This window comes from Balaenoptera musculus, chromosome 2 (genome assembly GCF_009873245.2).
Source record: "Balaenoptera musculus isolate JJ_BM4_2016_0621 chromosome 2, mBalMus1.pri.v3, whole genome shotgun sequence".
Lineage (NCBI taxonomy): Eukaryota > Metazoa > Chordata > Mammalia > Artiodactyla > Balaenopteridae > Balaenoptera > Balaenoptera musculus.
Window position 1 is genome coordinate 97,778,605 of NC_045786.1, and position 20,133 is coordinate 97,798,737.

At 41.1% G+C, this 20,133-nt stretch overlaps 1 protein-coding gene across 2 annotated transcripts in view; it reads right to left on the minus strand.

The window, feature by feature from the left end:
- Positions 1-20,133, minus strand: part of FMN1 (formin 1) — a 420,519-nt gene that overhangs the window by 145,526 nt on the left and 254,860 nt on the right. For both annotated transcript variants that reach the window (XM_036844040.1, XM_036844041.1), the window contains 4 exons: positions 13,785-13,914; positions 12,137-12,283; positions 10,976-11,035; positions 7,369-7,489 (listed from right to left, as the gene is read on the minus strand). In XM_036844040.1, coding sequence (XP_036699935.1) covers positions 7,369-7,489; positions 10,976-11,035; positions 12,137-12,283; positions 13,785-13,914 — 458 coding nt within the window. The remainder of the gene's footprint in view (positions 1-7,368; positions 7,490-10,975; positions 11,036-12,136; positions 12,284-13,784; positions 13,915-20,133) is intronic.

Genomic DNA, 20,133 nt, shown 5'->3' on the forward strand with positions numbered 1-20,133 from the left:
AGCACAGGGAACTATATTCAGTATCCTGTGATAAACCACAACGGAAAAGAATATGAAAAAGAATATATATATGTATAACTGAATGAATTTGTTGTATAGCAGAAATTAACACAACATTGTAAATCAACTATACTTCAATAAAGTTAAAAAAATAGCTAACTTTTAGTTGGTTTTATTATTGCTTTTAAATTCTGTACAGAAATGCCAGATAAAAGATGGGACACCAAGTTAAGTGTGAATTTGACATAAACAAGGAATAATTTTTTTCAGTATAAGCATGTCCTGTGCATTATTTAAAACACACTTTCAAAAAGTCTTGTTTGTCTGAAATTCAGATTTAACTGGGCCTCCTGGATTTTATTTACTAGATCTGACAACGCTAAGGGTACCCCCATATAGCATGCACTGGGGGTGGACTGCTCCACTGAAGGCCCCTTCCCCCCACTGCTTGGTACTTCCCAACTGTGTCTACTGCAAATTCAAAGGAATAGCCACGACAGGCCTTCTTTAAATGGTCTCTTTTGCTTCCTGGGGTAATATCAATAGGCCATCGCTTTTCTTAAGTTCTGTTTGGGGCTCAACAGTACTGACTGACTAAATCTGCAGAAGGGCATGCTTTCATCCAAGTGGTGGACAGATCCGGACCGGGGAGGCACCAACATGGCTGTGAGGGAGACAGTACAAGAGGACGGTGGCGTGGTGTGAACTTGCATTAAAGACCTGGGCATTGGAGCCTGGACAGGACACCTCCTCCTCCCCGCAGTGGAACAAACTTGAATACTCATTAGTAGATCAGCAACACCAGTTATTAGCATCTCTCCTCACTTCTCACGGTCAACTCTTGATTAACTACAGTAATAGGAAGCGGGAAGGACACCACACATAATCCCAAATCAAAAATTTAACAAAAAAGTGGTCAAGGGCAAGATGAAGTGCAAGTTCTGCTAACCAGTCCTCTGCCCTCCCCTCCATCGCTGGCGATACCAACACCCCTGCAGGCAGCCTCCCTTCCCGATGCCACCAGTGCTCAGGGTCCCAAACCCGCCTCACCCTTCATCACCTCACTAACACTATCGCATCAATGTATTTGTCCAGACGCTTAATTTGTTCATTAAGTACCTAAAGGAGAGGACTGTTTCCACCTTGCAGAAGAAACAGTAGGTAGTCTACTGCTTATCATGTAGTTTCAAATAGGAAAGGTTTTCCAACATGTAAATAGCATAGCTGACTCATACTGATTAATGTGAAAACTAACGCATTAATTTTTTAAAGACTATCACTATTCCGTGACCTCGCTAATCTAGCAACCTACAGTTGAGAGTTGACTCTAACTTATGTTTTGAACCTAGTTTTAATTGTATGATTTCATATGCATATCCAAATCGTTAAACTATTGCCACCACACCAGTCCCTGCCCAGGGCCATGCGAAACCACCACGTAAAAATGTTCTCATTTCCTGTTTTTATATGTGAAGGTGTATGGCTCCCTCCCTAATTCCTCCTCTTTCACCTGATTATATTGGTATTGACTGTGTGCCTCTAAATAACATAAATGTTAATTTTTTTGTGGGCTTTTAGAAAGGAGTGGAGCTAAATGAATGAGTTCAGTCTGCCGTCTTCATCTGTAAGACATACTGATTACGGTTTTTAAAAATCTACCAAAAGAAACCTCCCCTATCTCTTTCTTGAACTATTACTTTCATGTACATATCTTGCAACTTAGATTTGAAGGTAGAATATTCAGGTACAAAAGAGGTTCATTTGGATCCTTCTGGGCTAATCTGGTCACTCCACTAAAATAAAGACGTGGGGACCGACTATGCCTAAAGAGGTGACGGGTGTACTTCAATGTCAAGTTAGAGATGTTACTACTATTCAAACTTAGAATGAAGAGTTCAACGTTTATTGAATGCCAGGACTGTGCATTTCACATAGCATCTCATTTATAGAAGGCTTATAAGAGTTAACACTGCAGGATAAACATTTGAAGGATAAACATTTATGGAGTGATAACAGATATAAAAAAAGTCAACAGAGACTCCTTGTCTTTCCAAAACTGTGTAAGTGTATTCCCAAATATTTCTAAATGGTACATAAGAAAGGACATGTTCGAATATATAGTCTTAAATATTTAGAGAAAAGAACATCATCAGAATTACCTTAAAACACACACACACACACACCACACACACACACGTACACACACTCACTTGCATCTCTGCCAACATTCTCAAACAAGTTTGATTATCTTACACTGAGGGTTAACTACTGATTACATTTTCCCGATTCATATATGCAATAACAGGGCCAATAATGCATCATTTTCAAGGCAAGATTTAGTACATAGCTAGCTGATTAAATATCCTACCCTTAATGATACGGGATACGGGATAAATAAGTCTCGTTAGCTACTAAGGGCGATTTATTTTCATCTTTAAACTTCTCACAATAGGCTGACTTCTCAACACCTATCTGAAGAGTTCCTGTCATTTCCAACAAAAAAATTCAGCTTTCCTACTTGGAAAGCCAGAAAGAATTTTTCATAATGAAATACAATCACAGGATCATGTTATACAAATGTGGATTTGGGAGCAGTGATACTAGAGTAATTGTAACACTAAAGTTGTTCATTTTGGCTTTCAAGCATCAAGACATCAGAGAGAATGTGACCTATTCTACTGCATTTGTTTACGTGGATAACAAACCCAATTAGGGCAATGTAGCCAGCGAGTATGAAGGGCACTATTACTGGGCAAAGGCCATACCTATTCATCACAGTTACTCCTACTAAGGTCACCCAGGAATGACCGTTTAACCAACAACTGTGTTCTTTGTATTAAAAATCAATAGTAATATCAACATCCCTTCTTCTTAAACAATATTTTACAGAATGCATATTCTACAACAACATACTACTAGGTATATTCAGTGCAAGAAAAAAAGACCATGTTTCCTGTTTTGAGAAATCCTGGTTTAAACGGGGTTAAACCGTTTTGTTGTTTTTTTACTACAGGACTTCCCAGAGCCTTTAATAAGCTCATATGCACTGTGTCCCTGTGATTTGTTTTTAATATAGAGCATTTCCAGGTTTATCAGACTACAGACTCTTTCTTAGAGAGCACCAATTCACATTTCATGCAATACTGGTGAGTGTCACTAGTTGGGAAATTCTACACCTACAGCCTCGGCAATGGGGTGCACGCGCGTGCATAACTGGTATTAATTGGCACAATCAGAAAGAATGCATTGCATGGTGTGTTTGTTTCTTATTGCTATTATGACAAATTACCACAGACTTAAATGGCTTCAAACAATACAAATATATTACCTCATAGTTCTGTATGTTAGAAGTCTGACATGGGTCTCATTGAGCTGAAATCAAGGTGTTGACAGGGCTGCATTCCCTTCTGGAGGCTCTAGGGAGAATCTGTTCCTTGCCTTTTCCAGTTTTAGAGGCTTCCGACATTCCTTGGTTCATTGCCCACTTCCTCTATCTTCAAAGCCAGCAACACTGCGTCTCTCTGATCATTCTACTGTACTATCTCCCGCTGACCACAGAGAAAGTCGTCAGCTTTTAAAGATTCATTTTAAAGATTTGTGTGATTAGATTAGGCCCACTTGGATAGTCCAGGATAATCTCCCCATCTCAATGTCGGCAAAGTCCCTTTTTGCCATGTAAGGTAACATATTCACAGATTCCAGGGATCAGGGTTCGGACATCTTTGGGAGCCACTACTCTGCCTACCACACATGAGTTGGTAAGAGTACCTTCAAAGTTCTGGCTAGCAAACAAGGTCAAAGAATGAGAAAGAGAGCAGCTATTGCTGTTATTTGCCCCCAGATATTACTTATATCATCAAAGCATCAAGGAAATCAAAATTATTGTCTGCTTAAGGGATGCAGAACAGTAAACAAGATACGGAACACATTCCTAAGCACCGAGGGCTTGATTTGTAGTGTGCTCTGGGAATTAGGTTCTCCACAAACACAGCCAGCTGGCCCCTCAACAATATGGGCCTGATTCTACAAGGTGTCTGTTTTCCAGTAAAAGGTATATACCCCTAATCAGCTTTATTGAAGCTTTCCTTACTAAGGGACTGTGCATTCATTACCTCCTATGATGTTGGTGTTGTAACTGCCCTACTTTACAGGTGAGATTAATACTTTTTATGGTTATGTTACTTGACAAGATCTTGCTTGCTTTCACCAAACCAGTAGAAAGTACATATCTGACCCCAAAGTCTGAGTTCTTAATCCTGTGCGGTACTATTCGCTTTGATAATCCATCTCTCTTAGGTCTCCCCACTCCCCATACCCCACACACAAACTAAGTTCTTTCCTAAGTCCCTATCTGATCTGAGGGTGTACATATATGGGCTCTAGGCATGCACGTGTGCACGCCCTTGCACTCACGCGCACACATTCACCAACTCTTTCTGTCATTTGTATCCTCGCGAGGCTTTATGCCTTGAATAGGTATCTCTCTGCTGTGATCTCTGATCAGATATGGAGACTTCTGGGCCAGCAACAGGGCAAGTCATGAGTACAGGCCTTAGAGTCATATCTAGTTTCAAAATGAGGCTAGGTCATCAATCTGTGAGGTAACTTGGCAGGTCACCTGAGCACCATCAACTTCAGCTTCCTCCTCTTGTAAGAGCTGTGTAGCAATATCTGCTTCACAGGGTCATTGTAAGGATTTAAAGAGTTGGTCTGTGTAAAGCACCTGATAATTATCACGCAATAAATTGTAGCAGATACAATTATCCTCAATTCCTCGCTATGTTTATCCACATAAAAGTGCCATTGGACGTTCTGGTCTCTAGGAAAGATGCTCATCGACAACCTCTACTGCCGTTAGTGACATCTATACAGCCAACAACCATCGTTTAATTCCCACCCGATTGTTAAGGCGTGGTCCTTGCTACCCCAAATGATTTTTCTTTTAAAGGGCTATGCCTGCCTGGAGAACTAGGGCCTGAGCCTTCTTGAAATTTGCTAATCACATCTGGTTTAGCTTTAGACATTTTCTGGGGTTTTGCCAGCAGCCACGACACTTTAATGGCTACAATAAACCTCAAAGCCTCATCAAATCTTTGCTGTATGTGTGAAAATTATGTCCACTTCAATTAAACATTCCATCTCAGCTCACACCCAGGCCTTGTGGAAACGGAGCTGAAGGCTGAACGGGGAAGTGAGATGAAACGGGCCGCCATGACTCTGGCCATCTCGCCAGATGGGATTTGGAAGGACAAGAAATTCATTAGAGAACCCACGGTCTGTATTTTCTTTAAATATTTACTAGGTACCTTTCATGTATTAAAAACACGGGCATCTCTAAAGATTAGCAGGGCATTTTTTTGTTTAAATATTCAATGTGTGTGGGACAGCGCCGGTTTCCTCATTTGCCTTGGTGGTGCACTTCACATCTTTTTGGTGACCTCCCACGCAAAGAAGAAAAATAACTGAGGTAGCGTTCAGTTTTCCTTCATAAGGCAGCTCCTCCAGCTTCAGAAGGTCTTGTATTTCCTTAAAATTGACTGGGGAAACTGTCAGTTGAGTACTCAGAGATCTGGAATGACACCATGGATCTCCCTAGAGAAAATAAGGTACATCCAGTGCAGAGGTTTGGGGGTACCCCTGCCTTCTAAACTGTCCTTTGAATTCACTCTTCTTATCCCTTTGTTATTTATCATCAAACACACAGGGATATCAAAGGGAGTGGGCTGAGCCAGGATGCCTGAGAAAGGCAGCCCATGGAGGGAAGGCAGGCGAAGAGGAAAGATCCAACGCAGATCAGGTTTCTGCTCGAAAGACCATACGAGAGGGTCTCACAAGGACCAAGAGACGAGAGAGGATGGGCATTCAGGGATGGCGGCCAGGGACTGGACAAGCACAGGTCTTCTCTGCTACTGCAAAAGCCACCCTGAGGACTGGCCTGGCCCTAATTCTGCCACTGGAGAGGGGTAGAAAAAAACTGCTACATGATGCTACTCCGCTTCCTTAGAATAAAAATCAAGCTCCTCAACTCAGTCAAGGATAAAACTGCCCGTTTTTGAGGAGAGGGAAAAGAATGATCACGAGTTCACGTATCACATTCCTGAACGAAGCATTCATTTAAGTTCACGCTCTCGACCACATCGACAGGAGGGAAAAAAAAAACCACGCATGTTCCTTTAAAAATAATTTACAAGGTAAAAATATTCACTTGTAACCACTATCCTTATTTAAGCAAGTTCTATGCCCAAAGTAAAAATAAATGGCTCTCCCTGCCACCGGGAGCAGATCTTTCCCACTTTACTTCCATTTCCAAGCTGTCCTCTAAGACTTAGATTTCTGAGCACTCTTTCACAATAAACATTTTTAAAATGTTTATTTTATGTCTTAGTGTAAAAATATTCTTGGTGCAAGCTCTTCATTTCCTCAAGCTCTGCTTTTGGCGTGCTGGGCTCCATTTCCACATTAACACGCTCCCCAAACCCTCCACAGAGCTCTTCAACTGGAGTTATACAAGCTCCAAGGCAAGTATTTATATTCTTGGACAAGGAGATGTCTCCACAGTGAAAACACAAGACTCCAGAAATGCCAAAGGAAAATTCCTGCCCAAGAGAGACATATTTTCACCTTTTAAAAAAGCCAAAAAGGGCTTTCAGCATTTTGCTTTGGATAATTAAAAATGTAAATTAAACTAAAACAGACTGTTTACTACGGCTCTTACCATCATTATTAGACTCATATACATAAACGAAATATATAGGGACATGTGTGTCTGTGTGTGTGTGCCACAGGGAGAGCAACAGCAAGAGTGAGAGACAGACAGAAAGATAAGGCAGCACACAGTAAACTAGCTTAGAAAATGCAATGCATGAGATTTTCTAATCAGACCCGATCTGCCTCTCACTGGCTGTGCGAACATAGCTTCTCAAAGCCTCATTTTTCTCATCTGTAAAATGGAGTTAGTGTAGTTCCTGCTTATTCGGGTCGTTAGAAGAATTGTATGAGAACACAGTAAGAATTCAAAAAAAGGGTTGTTGCTATTATTTTTATTAAAATTATATCTATTACATGTTGGAAAATGTAGATATAACGAGATATATATATATAAATATATATATAAATATATATATATATATAAATATATATATAAAAAAATATATATATATATATAATAAGCACTAATTAACACTAATGAAAGAGAGAGGTATAAATACACTGCCTCCAAACTGCACAGAGATGGAAAGTGTCCTGAGGTAGTGTACCATAACTAAACTCTCACCATTCCATTCCCCGAGCCATACAGAAATCATCCCCTTAAATCATTTTTTAAAAATCCTATCTATTATCATAATAACAGAACAGTGTGCCAGTTACCTTCTAGTTGCCTCTTCAGTTTTCTCAAATCTTTTATAAGGTCTTCAAATTTGACTTGGGAGGCCAGAAAGAAATCTTGTGGTTCGGGCAGGGGGAAAACACTCTTTTCTGTTCCTGCTTCCTAGAATACATGGTAAACAAAAGTACATTATACATCCCAATTGTCACTTTCAGTTGAAATTCCAAAGCATCTTTTTTCGGATGGTTGGATAAGAATCATAGCAATGCTCCCCTGCTATTCCTAACTTTGGACTTGTTGCTTTGAAGTGCTTTCGTGTCTTTCACGCTATCATTTTGGTCTTATTGGCACTGAGGTTGGCTATGGCTGAAGCTATGGCATGGGTTGGGCTCTATTTTGCCTCTTGAATCAAAGAGAAAATGGTCAGGTATGTCCTAATCTTAGACCCTCTACTCCCATGGAAAATGGCACAGGAAGAACACATGAAAGTACTTAAACTGAAAGTCCCTGTTGAGTTTCACATGGCAGCAATTAGATAACTCATCTTTGGGGTATGCCAATGGGTGTGAATTGGAAGGTACTGGATAAGGCAGCACTGAGGTGGGAGAAACAATCACCATCGCTTATGCTCTTACCTACCTTCCTCTGCAGCTTAAAGCTCGTGAGCACGCGCGTGTGTGTGCGCGCGCGTGTGTGTATGTGATCAAATTCTTCACATATTTGTAAAGATTCTCTTAATGTTGTTTGGCTTATCTTAGCAGATATTTACGAGGGCATGGCTGGGTTGGGTTTTGACAAGCTCCACAACTATACCTCATAGAGGATCTCAGCTGAGAAACATCCAAGGGGACACAAACTGTAGGCACATTGGGAGACAAGCAGAACCTCAACTGTCTTTTCCAGTCCAGCTTGCTTTCTCCCCGAGTTGTTTAATACAAGCTTTGTGTCTTGCACGTCTCAGGCCATCTTCGCTTATTCTTCTCTCCACACAGGCTACTCTGCCAGCTTTCCTTCACATTCCATCTTCCCTACTGCCATTAGGACTAATTCCAAACTCTAAAACTGCTTTACAAGGCACTTTTTGATCTGGCCTCTGTCTCCATCTCCAGCCTGATTTCTCCCTTCCCCTATCTCTAACTCCCTCTCCTAAACTTTCATAAAATAAAAGAACAGGCCACAGTCTCTTGCTTCTAGGCTTTTGTCTACAAAACTGTCCCTTTCCAAAAACTCTTCCCCAGCCCCTCCTCACACCTCCTTGTTCATACTCCTCTTTCAAGTCTCAAAACAGATATCACTTCCTTAAAGACCTCCCCTAAGCCTCAGCACTTGGGTGTTTCCAAGAGTCCCTGCTAATTCCTGTTATCACAGCACTTTTCAACATTAATTTAAAAATTGCCTTGTTAGCTTGTGTGTCTTTCCCACTAGACTATAAACATTTTGAAGGCAGGAACTGTGTCTTATTCTCAGTCAAGTACACACCATCTGGTCTACCAATAAAATCTGTTTGGCACCGCTAACAGAGAGCTTATAAAACGCTATTCTGGGAAGTGTGCACCTTGGGCAGGAGTCATCTAACTTATCGTCCTGTTTTCTTGTGTTTTTGAGAATTCCTTGGACCCTACCCCCTTCCTTTAAGACCTTTGGCCTCATTTGGGATGCTAGGAGAAGGTGGTTTTCCTCATTTGATCAGAACAACATTTTACATGATCAGTGTACTATTATTCATCTTCCTCTACTTATTTTACTGCTTTTTAAAACACCGTGGAAGCAGTACCCTCCTTTGAGCGCCAAGATGGAACAACATCTAAGATGCCTGTCACAAAACTCCATGGTAATCTATGGAAGAACTCATGCATATTTCTTTCTATTTTCCAAAACTTTTATCAGATTCAGTCCTGGCTTCATTTTTTATTTTTTTAAGCTAAAAAAAGAGAAAATGCTACTGAGCAAATCGGCCTGGTAGTAGCTCTTGTGAAAGCTGCTCAATTAGAGTTCAAAAGACATGGCCCTAGAAGGGTTTCTTTGAACTTCACATAGACCTAGACTTAGACCAAAAACCAGGCATGAGTGGAAGGAAGCTTGGAGCAAGAGTCACCTTTCTTCCGCTAATTGCTCATCACCACTAACCACAAAAATCATCACTTATGCTCCTAAGAGGGAAAGGATCATTTACTAAATCACATAATTCTGTACTCTTGTTGAGTGAAATTCATTTTACACAGTGAAAACTGGGAGAGCACCACACAAATGTTGACTTATTTTTCCTAAACTGAACCATCCCGTGTTTGAAATTAATCTTACATTAAGATTTTCCTCTGTGAAGTCGATTTCACTGGGTTCAGCTCTCTTCAATAGGAGTCAAACTCCACTGGCAAATTTCATCCTTCCTACACAGTGCATCTGTGTAGGAAGGATGGTTGAGGCAGAGACTATGAGTAAATCTGCTTATGCCAGCCTTGAATTTGAACTGTCACCTCAAGATCCTTCAGGATAACTCTTCTGCCACCCTGGTACCTGCCGTCAGAACTTTGGGTGCACACATATTGCCTGAAGCTCAACACACCTACCCTGCTTTACCAGAAAATAGCTCTCGCCTCCTTGCATCTTGTTTGTTACAGATGCTACTTATTACATGCTTGTGGATATTTACAGTACATTCAACTCAGCAAGTATTTATCAAGCACCTACATTACAGACATGAAAAAAGAAACAACAAAGAGTTCTGGACCTCAAGGAGCAATGCCGGGAAGCTAGGTAATTGCTCAGTGATATCTATATAAAGGGGAATAATAAACCTGGTGGTAGATACATTGACAACAGTTAGATAAACCCACCAGGAGGGCAGGAGAGATGACTAAAGACTTCATCAGTGCTTAACTTGTCTTCTGCATGAAACTGTAGGCCTTTTGAAAACGAGGCCCTGGAATCTTTACTTTTCTTCCCTTGGTACCTAGGAAAAACTCTGCTTATGTGGATAGTTAAGCGGGACTCCTGACAACATTTTCCTGAGACTTTTTCCATTTATTGACTGCTAGGTTTCTCAACAACTTACAATAGTACCTCTTTCTTCTCAAAGCTAGGACTCCTTGTTCTCGATTTAATGAGAAGGAATAAAACACAGAAAATTGCGCTCAGGTGGATTCTCACAGAAATTTTTATTTCTAATGGCCCAATGTAATCTTAGCAGAGAAGATGGATTTCAAATTCCACGTCTTTAACTTGTTCACAGATGAACATTGCTGATAAAGTATTGGGTATCATTGCATCTTAAGTTCCTAAATTTTGGTCTGCATCCCAGAATCTAGTTTCAAATATAACCAATTACTGAATGGATATGGGTTTCACAGAGACCCTCACAATCTGGTCAGAAGGCACTGAGATGACTAGGGGTCTCTTTGAAGCTGTGTTATACAGTGGATTAAGAGTCAGTAGATTTGTGCCACTGAATAATGCTTCTCTTTACAAGAGTCAACTAAACTCTCTTGGCTCCAGTGTTCCCATCTGTAAACCAAGGAAGCTGGAGAGCTCTCAAATTCTATGTTGGACTTGAAATCCATCCATCCATCCATCATCCAATTTCTGAACGCCAGCAATGTGCAGGAGCTGAAACCCCATTAGTGTAGTTTTCCACATAACGCTATTTCTTACCTGATCATAGTAACGCAGGTAATATTTCACAACGTAGTCCACCAGATTAATCCCATTATCCTAGGTTTAAAAGAGAAGCGTAAATGAATATCATTCACATGAGACTCTGCCATATTAGATAGTCAAAGAGCTGAAACCTCACTTTGTAACTCTAATACTTTTAATTTGTGATACCTGGTCCTAATTCTGTTTGAGACTGGCGAGACTGTCCTCTTTCCTCCTTGTCCCATTCATTTTTATGGCATCTATACAGAGAAATGACACTACACTCTTCCTTGGGGGGGAAAAAACCCAAAGAGGTAATCCATAAGGCCTCTGAGGCAATGGCTAAGACAAGCACCAGCCAACCAAAAGACTGTCTCAGTACTTTCAGGCATAAAGCCAAGAAGGGAGGGGGTAGGGGAGTGCTAAAGGGAACCAGAGAGTAGAACAGAAGACCATCCCTCCCTTCCCACCTTTCAAAAAATGTGTGTTCTTACTGGCGTGAAAAACAATCAAGGCGGCTTAAAAGGAACACCCTGCCACTTTATGACCCTGGGACTCCAGGGGAGAGCAGGCCCTCCCACAAGGCAGCCTTTGTGTCTTGTTCACGTGGGTCTAATTCTAATTTGCCTGTGTGTTTCCCCTCCCTCCACACCCCCTACCCCCCCAGGGGACGCCTAGATATGGGCTGGTTGTTTCTAAAGAGGTCGCTCTGCAGGGTGTGGAGCCAAGTGATAATCAGGCTCAGAGGGTTTGACAGTAGACCCCCAGCCCAATTGTTGTGGACCAGAGAATAATTCAAACGCTCAGCTCCCTTGGTGAGTCAGCATTGCGCTCTACTTAGGAGTGAGTAAATTACAAGTAGCTAACACCAAATTCAAGCAGACTCCAGCCTTGTGCTATGGCTACTACTGTATGCTATCTGCTTTATTCTGCTCACGGCAGTTCAACATCTAACTGTGTGCTTTCGAGCAAATGAATGTTGGGGATTTTGTCATCAAAAGAAGATGAAACATGAAAAACCCGTCTTTATTCAAAAGAAAGCAAAGAAAAAAACTGTACTGTTAGGGGGAGGCTAGAGATGAACGGAACAACCAGGAACACTTTTTTTAAAATTGAAGGTATACAAGGAAAATAATGACAGCTCACAGACCTTCGTTATGAAAAATAAATAAATACCCGACTTTTGACGTCCTTGAGTTTGGGCAGAATTTCTAAGCTATATCCATCTGCTTGTCCCCGAGTCCTATTTCCTCCATTCATATAGTTTCCAAAAGCCAGAATGAGAGCCAAAATATCCTTCACACTCTTCATTTGCAGCAAGCCCTGGGAAGGCAAACACCAGTTATTATGCGGCTGAACTCCAAATGCACCTATGTCCGTTCAACAACAAATATTCACTGAGCACTTGATAGGCTGTTTGCTGGCCTGTTACCAACTGGATTTATAGTTGGTGAAATGGAAAATACACTTCACTAAGCCATAAGTGTCTTAAAAAATATGTTAACAGCCATCATCTTTTTATCCTTTCAATGAATTACGAACTGTGCATGTTCTAATACTGAATATTAAATATTAGTTTTTATATTTCTATTTGAGCCAGTTTTATTTTTTAAATACTTATTTTAAAGGATTTAGAAATTGAAAAAAGACAGTTGTTACAGTTAGGCTTTGTATTTGACGACTTCTAAGTAGGAAGGTGTTTAAGATCATTTCAGGATCTGGTTTTGGACTATGTATCTATATAAACAGCACAGTTAAATGTAGGGTAGATACAATAGCAAGCCTATACTTCCTTATCCCTGGAAATAATCCTCAGAGGTGAACTACAGAATCCTCAGAGGTGAATACAATAATGTATTTCAAGGTCATAGGCTATGTTTATTAAGTGTTTGCTGATTTGTCTATTAACTTTTACTATTTGTCTATTAATTTCAAGCTGCTTGGGGCTTTCTTCAGCTCCCCATCTCATTTGTTTTTCCTCTCTCTCTCATTCTTTTGCTCCAAGTGCAAATTTTCAAATTGATACTTTTCCCCTTCTCTACAGTTTTAGTCGACTTTATTTTCCTTTATTTTAGGGTAAAGAAAGAAAACCAAGTGCAGCTCTAGGACGACCTCTGCTCCTGCCTTGTAGGGCGTTATTAGAGGGTGTATATTATATACCTTGGTAATATTTAGGCTTTCTTTAGTGAAATCTTTTGTATTTTAGAAGGAAAAAACCCCATGCCTTCAGATAAGCAACTAAACATTACAGTATTTGTGGAGGATCATCATGTGGTGAAGGACGTGCGTCATTGGGAGAAAAAGCCACGTTCAAGAATTTAACCTTATAACGAACACCAGTGTGGTAAAGCCAACAAAAACTTATCGGCCCATCACTCATTATCATAATCATTGATTTCATTTATCAAGTCTCTAGAATATTTTTATTTTACTATGTAAACACATTTCAGATGATCCAATGCTTGGTCTAAGGCAAATCTCTTTTTGCAATCTAGACAGTCAGAATGGAAAACACACTATACTATTTAGGTTGGTTTTAAGTGGCCACATTGGGAGGTATTTGGAATATGTGAGAAGAAATCTGTAAAAGTGTCGTTTTTTTCTCCCTCTTTCTCCTCTGTCAATCTGCATCTCCTTCTTTCTTACTCACTCACCTGCATGCACGTTCACACGGGATAATCGTCACAGTTATACTCAGGAAAACACACAATCTTAAGTCCACAATATTTCTGCAAAGGGACCCGAGTTGATCTTTCCCACTCCCCACTCCCTCCTTTACCCCCAAGGAGGGCAAAGCTGTCTTTGAATCAGACAGCAAACATACCTTAGAAGCTCGTGTGATGATCTCTACCTTTCGGTGCACGGCAGTAATGCCCTCAGAAAAGACAGATCTGAAGATTATACACTGGGCACGTTCAGCAAAATTAGGGATCTGGGCTAACTCGTGTAAAAATCTGTAAAAATTAAGAATGAATCATCTGACTTCACATATAATAGCAAGGAAAATAAAAAGACAGCAGAAAGAGATTCGTTGTGAGAGCATTCCTTGTTTGACAATGTTAATTGAACAATTAAAAAGGCATCAAATAGGCAAACTCAGGGGACTCCAAGGGTATGTGCTCTATTGTTGACAACAAAGCCACTTTTAAAAATGGGTTTCTATATATCACCTCACACCTGTTAGAATGGCTATCATTAAAAAGAACACAAATAACAAATGTTGGCGAGGATGTGGAGAAAAGGGAACCCTCGTACACTGTTGGTGGGAATGTAAATGGGTGCAGCCACTGTGGAAAAGAGTATGGAGGTTTCTCAAAAAAAAAAAATATATAGAGCTACTATATGACCCAGCAACTCCACTCCAAAAAAAAACAAAACAAAATCCAAAAAAAACAAAAACACTAATTTGGAAAGATACATGCACCCCAACAGTCACAGCAGCATTATTTACAACTGCCAAGATATGGAAGCAACCTAAGCATCCGTTGACAGATGAATGGATAAAGAAGATGTGGTATATGTATATATACATACACACACATACATATACACACACAATGGAATACTACTCAGCCATAAAAAAGAATGAAATTTTGCTATTTGCAGCAACATGGATGGACTTGGAGGGCATTAGGCTAAGCGAAATAAGTCAGACAAAGACAAATACTGTATGATATCACTTATATGTGGAATCTAAAAAATACACCAAAATAGTGAATATAACAAAAAAGAAGCAGACTCACAGATACAGAGAATTAGTGGTTACCAGTCGTGGCGGGAGGGGCCATATAAGGGTAGGGGAGTGGAAGGTACAAACTATTGGGTATAAGATAGGCTCAAAGATATATTGTACAACGCAGGGGATATAGCCAACATTTTGTAATACCTGTAAATGGAAAATAACCTTTAAAAATTGTATAAAAAATTTTTTAAATTTAAAAAAAAATAAAACGGGTTTCTATAATGGTGAGCAAACATATGGTGTATAAATTAAGAACAGAAAGTTAATGCAAGTACACTGAACCACGTGAAGCTATCTGTCTCTTGCCACCCAAGTAAGACTAAACCGAAATGGAAAGCATTAATCTTTAGTGTTTGAAAAAAAAAAAATACACAATAGATTCCCTTTATAATGTAGCATTCTCTAATGGTGTATTAACATGGGCTAAGTAAGGGGAAGACTTGAGGCAAATGTCTATAGACAAGTGAAAAAATAATCTCTTTCTGAAGTTAGATTACTATTTTTTTTGTTGTTCAAACAATTATAATAATCTATAATGATTCTATTCTGCAGGTATTTGTTTACTTTTCCACAACAACTTACCTACACAGACAGGACTTCATAGCTCCATGCTTGGAACAAAGGAGGCACTCATTAAGTGGGCACAATCTAAAGTCTCTTAAAAACTATGGCAAGACAGATCTTAAAAGCTAAAGGTGAGTACTGACCTACACACAGAAGCTCACTGTCTGAGCAGCTGGGCACTGGTGCCCTTTGCAAAATTAAGTTGGAAGAGCTACATATCCTCTAGGCCAACCACCCGAGGTAGGGGTATACACTAAAATGGATGGAAAGAGTTGGACATGAATTCAGAAAAGGAGAGAATCCACTAAAAGCTTTTAAATCCATTTGGGGGTTGAAATGATGAATAACTGATAGTTCTGAAAGTCTTGGTCAAACCATAACATCATTACCTTGACATTTTGTAACCTCTTACCAAGAATGCTTTTACCTAGGAGCAAAGCTGGAGGTCCCCTTCTTTCCATAACCAAAGAAATTTCCTTAGCTAATACTCTGCGCCTCTTTTAGGGACACTTGGGTTTTAATAAGATTCTAATAATCAGCTGTTTTTCTTATTTATCCTACAACCAGGTCATAATCCTTTTTTATTTTTTATTTTTCTAAATGACACTGAGAGGAAGCAAAGAATGCCCATAAAAGAAAACATACCTTTGCTTTAAGGTTCTGTAACTCTGATTATTATGAAAACCATGTGATGGGATATAAAAGTGGAAACCCAAAGGAATTCTGAATTAGGACAAGATGAAAAAATTACACTCTACATGTGAATTGTTTCTTTGTAAAATTAGTATTAAACCATTGATTCATTTATGACTGAAATCAGGGGTATCACCAGTTCTCACAAACATGAGCAGTCAAAAGCTTGTGGGACTGGAGGCATTTGGTCCTGTAGTGAGTCTTGGGAAGTTTTACTTATTCAGACGCTGCTGAGAGCTACCTCAAGTGTAGCACCCTGCATTTCTCCCTTTCCAAATGCGACCATGAAACACTATTCCCTAAGTAGGACCCAGATCCCTGAGTGGGTACACTTCCTTGTTTAAATGAACACAGCGAGTGAAGAATTGATGGAGAGAATATACAGATCAACACCCCAGCTTACCAGCAAGGTCTTAGATGAGAAGAAGGAAATGCTGTATAAACAATTACTTATAACTAGTCTCCAAAAAGGAGGTTTAGGACCAACATGAGGAGGTGAGCCCATAGGCTCAAGCAATTTGTGTTACCCAGAAAAAAGAGTAAAATAGAACTACAAGGTTCCCTGGGATCAAAGCTTTACTGCAACTAGGGCTTGCACTTGGAAGGCTCTCAGAAAATCTTAAAGACCCAATGTTCTGTGTATGGAGAAGGGGCCGAAGCACCTATCCAGAGTTGGAGGTGGGGAGGGAAATTCAGAAATTTCACAATACTTTTGGATAGAACTGTAGAGAATGTGTCACCAAAAATACCAGAGCATCACTCACCAAGAATTTTAGCGTCTTTAGATGTGTACGAAGCATTTACAGTGTGTCAGGCATCATGCTAAGACCTGAGAACAGAATTTAACTTAAACACAATTCCTTCTTGATCACCTGAGAAATAAATCCACAGTTACCACGAGTGTGATGAGTGCTCTCGGTGATGGGGCCTAAAATAGGAGCTATGGAAGCCATACGCAGGGCATCAAAGTCAGAGCCCTGGAGGGACCATGTCAGCCAAGGTCTCCGGGAGCCCTCTGGTCCTTGTGCAGGACACATGTAAGAAATTGCCAGTGAGAGCCTGGACAGGCTGAATGATATTCGTGGGGAAAGGTGAGAAGAAGCTAAAATGGGGCTTTCTGTTCTAAAATAAAGAGTTCAAGCTTTTTCTGAATGAATGAAGGGTTTTAAACAGAGGAGTGACACTTTCAGCTTTTTGTTTTAGAAAATCGCCCTTGCAATGGCTCGGCTGATTGATTGGAAGTGATAGCAGATCTGAGGCTGAGAGCGGTTGGAATAGTCTAAGGGGGAACGAGAGACGGCCTGCAGTGTGGATGCTGAGGGGCGAATGGTGAGAAAGCGACTGAGGCTGCCAGACCCAATGTAGCTGACCCATCCCACGGGATGCTGAGAAGAGTCCAGGATGACGTGTGGGTTTTGGGCCTGGTCACCTGGTAGAAGGTGAAGATACAAAATACTAGAGAAGCAAATTCGGGAAAAACAAAGTCTCGAGGAAAGCACCATTTCCCATTTATCTGACAAAGTACCAGAAGTACAGGTCACCTCAAAGGCTATGAAGTGTCTAATATCTTATCTCCCACATGTGGGTTTTATACTCTACCCAAAAGGGCAGGGGTAAGCACTCTTGTACACATCCCCAAGGAGAGGGTCTTGGGCATTATTAGGCCATGGTACTTACGAATATTTAGGGACTGATTTCCTTTTGGACTAGTCTAACTTTATACCCTAGGGCCAGAGACAGAAAGGACTAAATACCCCCAAAGAGCCACAGACCAGGGACCTTCCTCTTCTTTCCTTAAGGCAGGCTGATCTTCCTAGGACGGACCGTAAGTACAGCCGATACGTAGCAGAAACATTGTGCACCTCACAGTACGTGGGTCACACATCCACAGCAACTCGGCTGTCAGGTGGATTGATGCAACGGGCCCACTGTTTTCAAGGGACTAACATGTGGTTTATCATTCCTCAAAGCCCTGAATGATATCATTCAGGGATCCCAAGGCAGCTGTGGGCCACAGTGGAGCGTCCCAATAGGCTGTATATGGTGTCCTCACTTTAGGCCACAAGAAGCCTAATCACACATCAGGCCTAATCAAACCCAGTAGAGCCTCCCCTCACCTCACCACCATCCCAAGGAGAGTGTGAACAGAGTTGAGGACCATTGCTGAAGGGAGTGGTTCTCAGACAGCCTGGTCCCAAGCAGATGACACCTCTGCGGGAAATGACTTTCTAAATCTGGCCCTGCGGCGCAAGAAAGCTGCTGAGGGGAGTGAGGAGGCCAGTCTCTCCAGGCTCTGATTTACAGCCTGGGCACCACAGGAATCTTAGGAAACTGCAATGCTGAAACTATAAACGATTCATATTTTCCAGCATGCAAAACATGCTTAGAGTCAACTCACTTGGAACTAATGGCAAATCAGTTGCCAGAAAACCAGACTCTGGCATGAATCAAACAAATGCTACACTGTGCAGGAGGTCAGGAGTAAAGGTGAAAATCACTCAGCCCTGGAGGCCCTACCTCTCTGGGCCTCACCCTCTAGCAGCTGAGCCCAAGCATATCACCAAGACAACATGACCATCTTCTTTGCTGTCACTAAGAGCTTAGCATGTTCAGGAAGCCCTTACAGTGACCATTTACAAACTTTAAAAACACTCTTCCATCCAGATCATTAGTAGAGAAAGCAGGAGAACTTTAATAAGTCATCTGTTAATTACCTGCTGCCATTATTCTGTGTCCTGGCAATTAATCTCGAAAAAGTATGCTAGAAAGGCATTAACACAGGAAGGAAAAGGGGAACCCTTCCAGGAGCAGGGACCCACGGTTCATTTTACCAAGTGGGCCATTCCATAGTTTAGAGCAGGGGTTGGTGAATTACAGTCCCCAGGCCAAATTCAGCCCATCATTTGTTTTTGTATGGCCCATCAGCTAAGAATGGTTTTCACATTTTTAAATGGTTGGAAAAAATCAACCATTTAAATATTAATATTAATTAATATTAATCAAATATTAACCAGAATAATATTTTGTGACATGTAAAATGATATGAAATTCAAATTTCAGCATCCATAAATAAACTGTTATTGGCGCACAGCCATGCCCATTTGTTTAGGTATTGTCTGTGCTTGCTTCTGCACAACAACGGTTGACTTGAGTAGTGCCAGCAGATTGTAATGGCTCACAAAGCCTAAAGTACTTACTACCGGGTCCTTTATAGGAAAAGTTTACCAACTCTGGGCTTGGAGTATCATTGCTTAACATGGCAGAGTTGGCACTACCCAAATGCTTGATATGCCCTCTTGTCCCTGTTATGGACTGAATGTCTGTGTCCCCCCCAAATCCATAAGCTGAAATCCTAACCCCCAAAGTGATGGTAATAAGAAGTAGGGCCTTTAGGAAGTAATTAGGTCATGAGGGTTGAGCCCTCATGAGTGGGGTTAGTGCCCTTCGGAGAAGAGACACAAGCGCTTGCGTCCCCTCTCTGCTCTCTGCCACGTGAAGACACAGAGGGAAGTTGGCAGTCTGCAGCCTGGAAGAGGGTGCTCACCAGAACCCAACCATGCTGGCACCTGGATCTCAAACTTCCAGCCTCAGGAACTGTGAGAAATAAAATTCTGCTGTTGATAAGTCACCCAGTTTAGGATACTTTGTTATAGCAGCCCAAACTGACTAAGACAGTCCTCAAATACTCCTCATGGCCTTGTGTCTAAATATCCCATTATCAGTCACTTCATTTTTGGTCGTCAGCACCTTAGTGGGAATGAATTTATGATATTAGGAAACAAGACTTGGGAGTGGACCACAGGATGGGTTGGGGTGGGGGTTGGTAAGGACGGGGGGCTCAAGTCAATGGAACAGAAGGGCACGGAAGTCCATCTGCATTGATTCACCATATTCCTAGGCTTCATGAACTAACTTGGGGTGTGTGTTGGGGGGAGAGCCCTGGCATATGCTCCATGTGAGAGCCAGTCATCTAAGGGTCCCCAAATTATCATAAAGGGTTGTCAATAACTGAGTAAACCTAGAAATTCCTCACCCAGTCATTGTAAGATGTTTTTTCTGGACCTGAATACCCTGGCATCCAAGGGGAGTGGGGCATTTTAGAGGAACCAAGGGCAAGATGTGAAGGTTTCAGTATAAGCGACTGACCCTTGAATGTCTCTGGGGCTGACTTGTT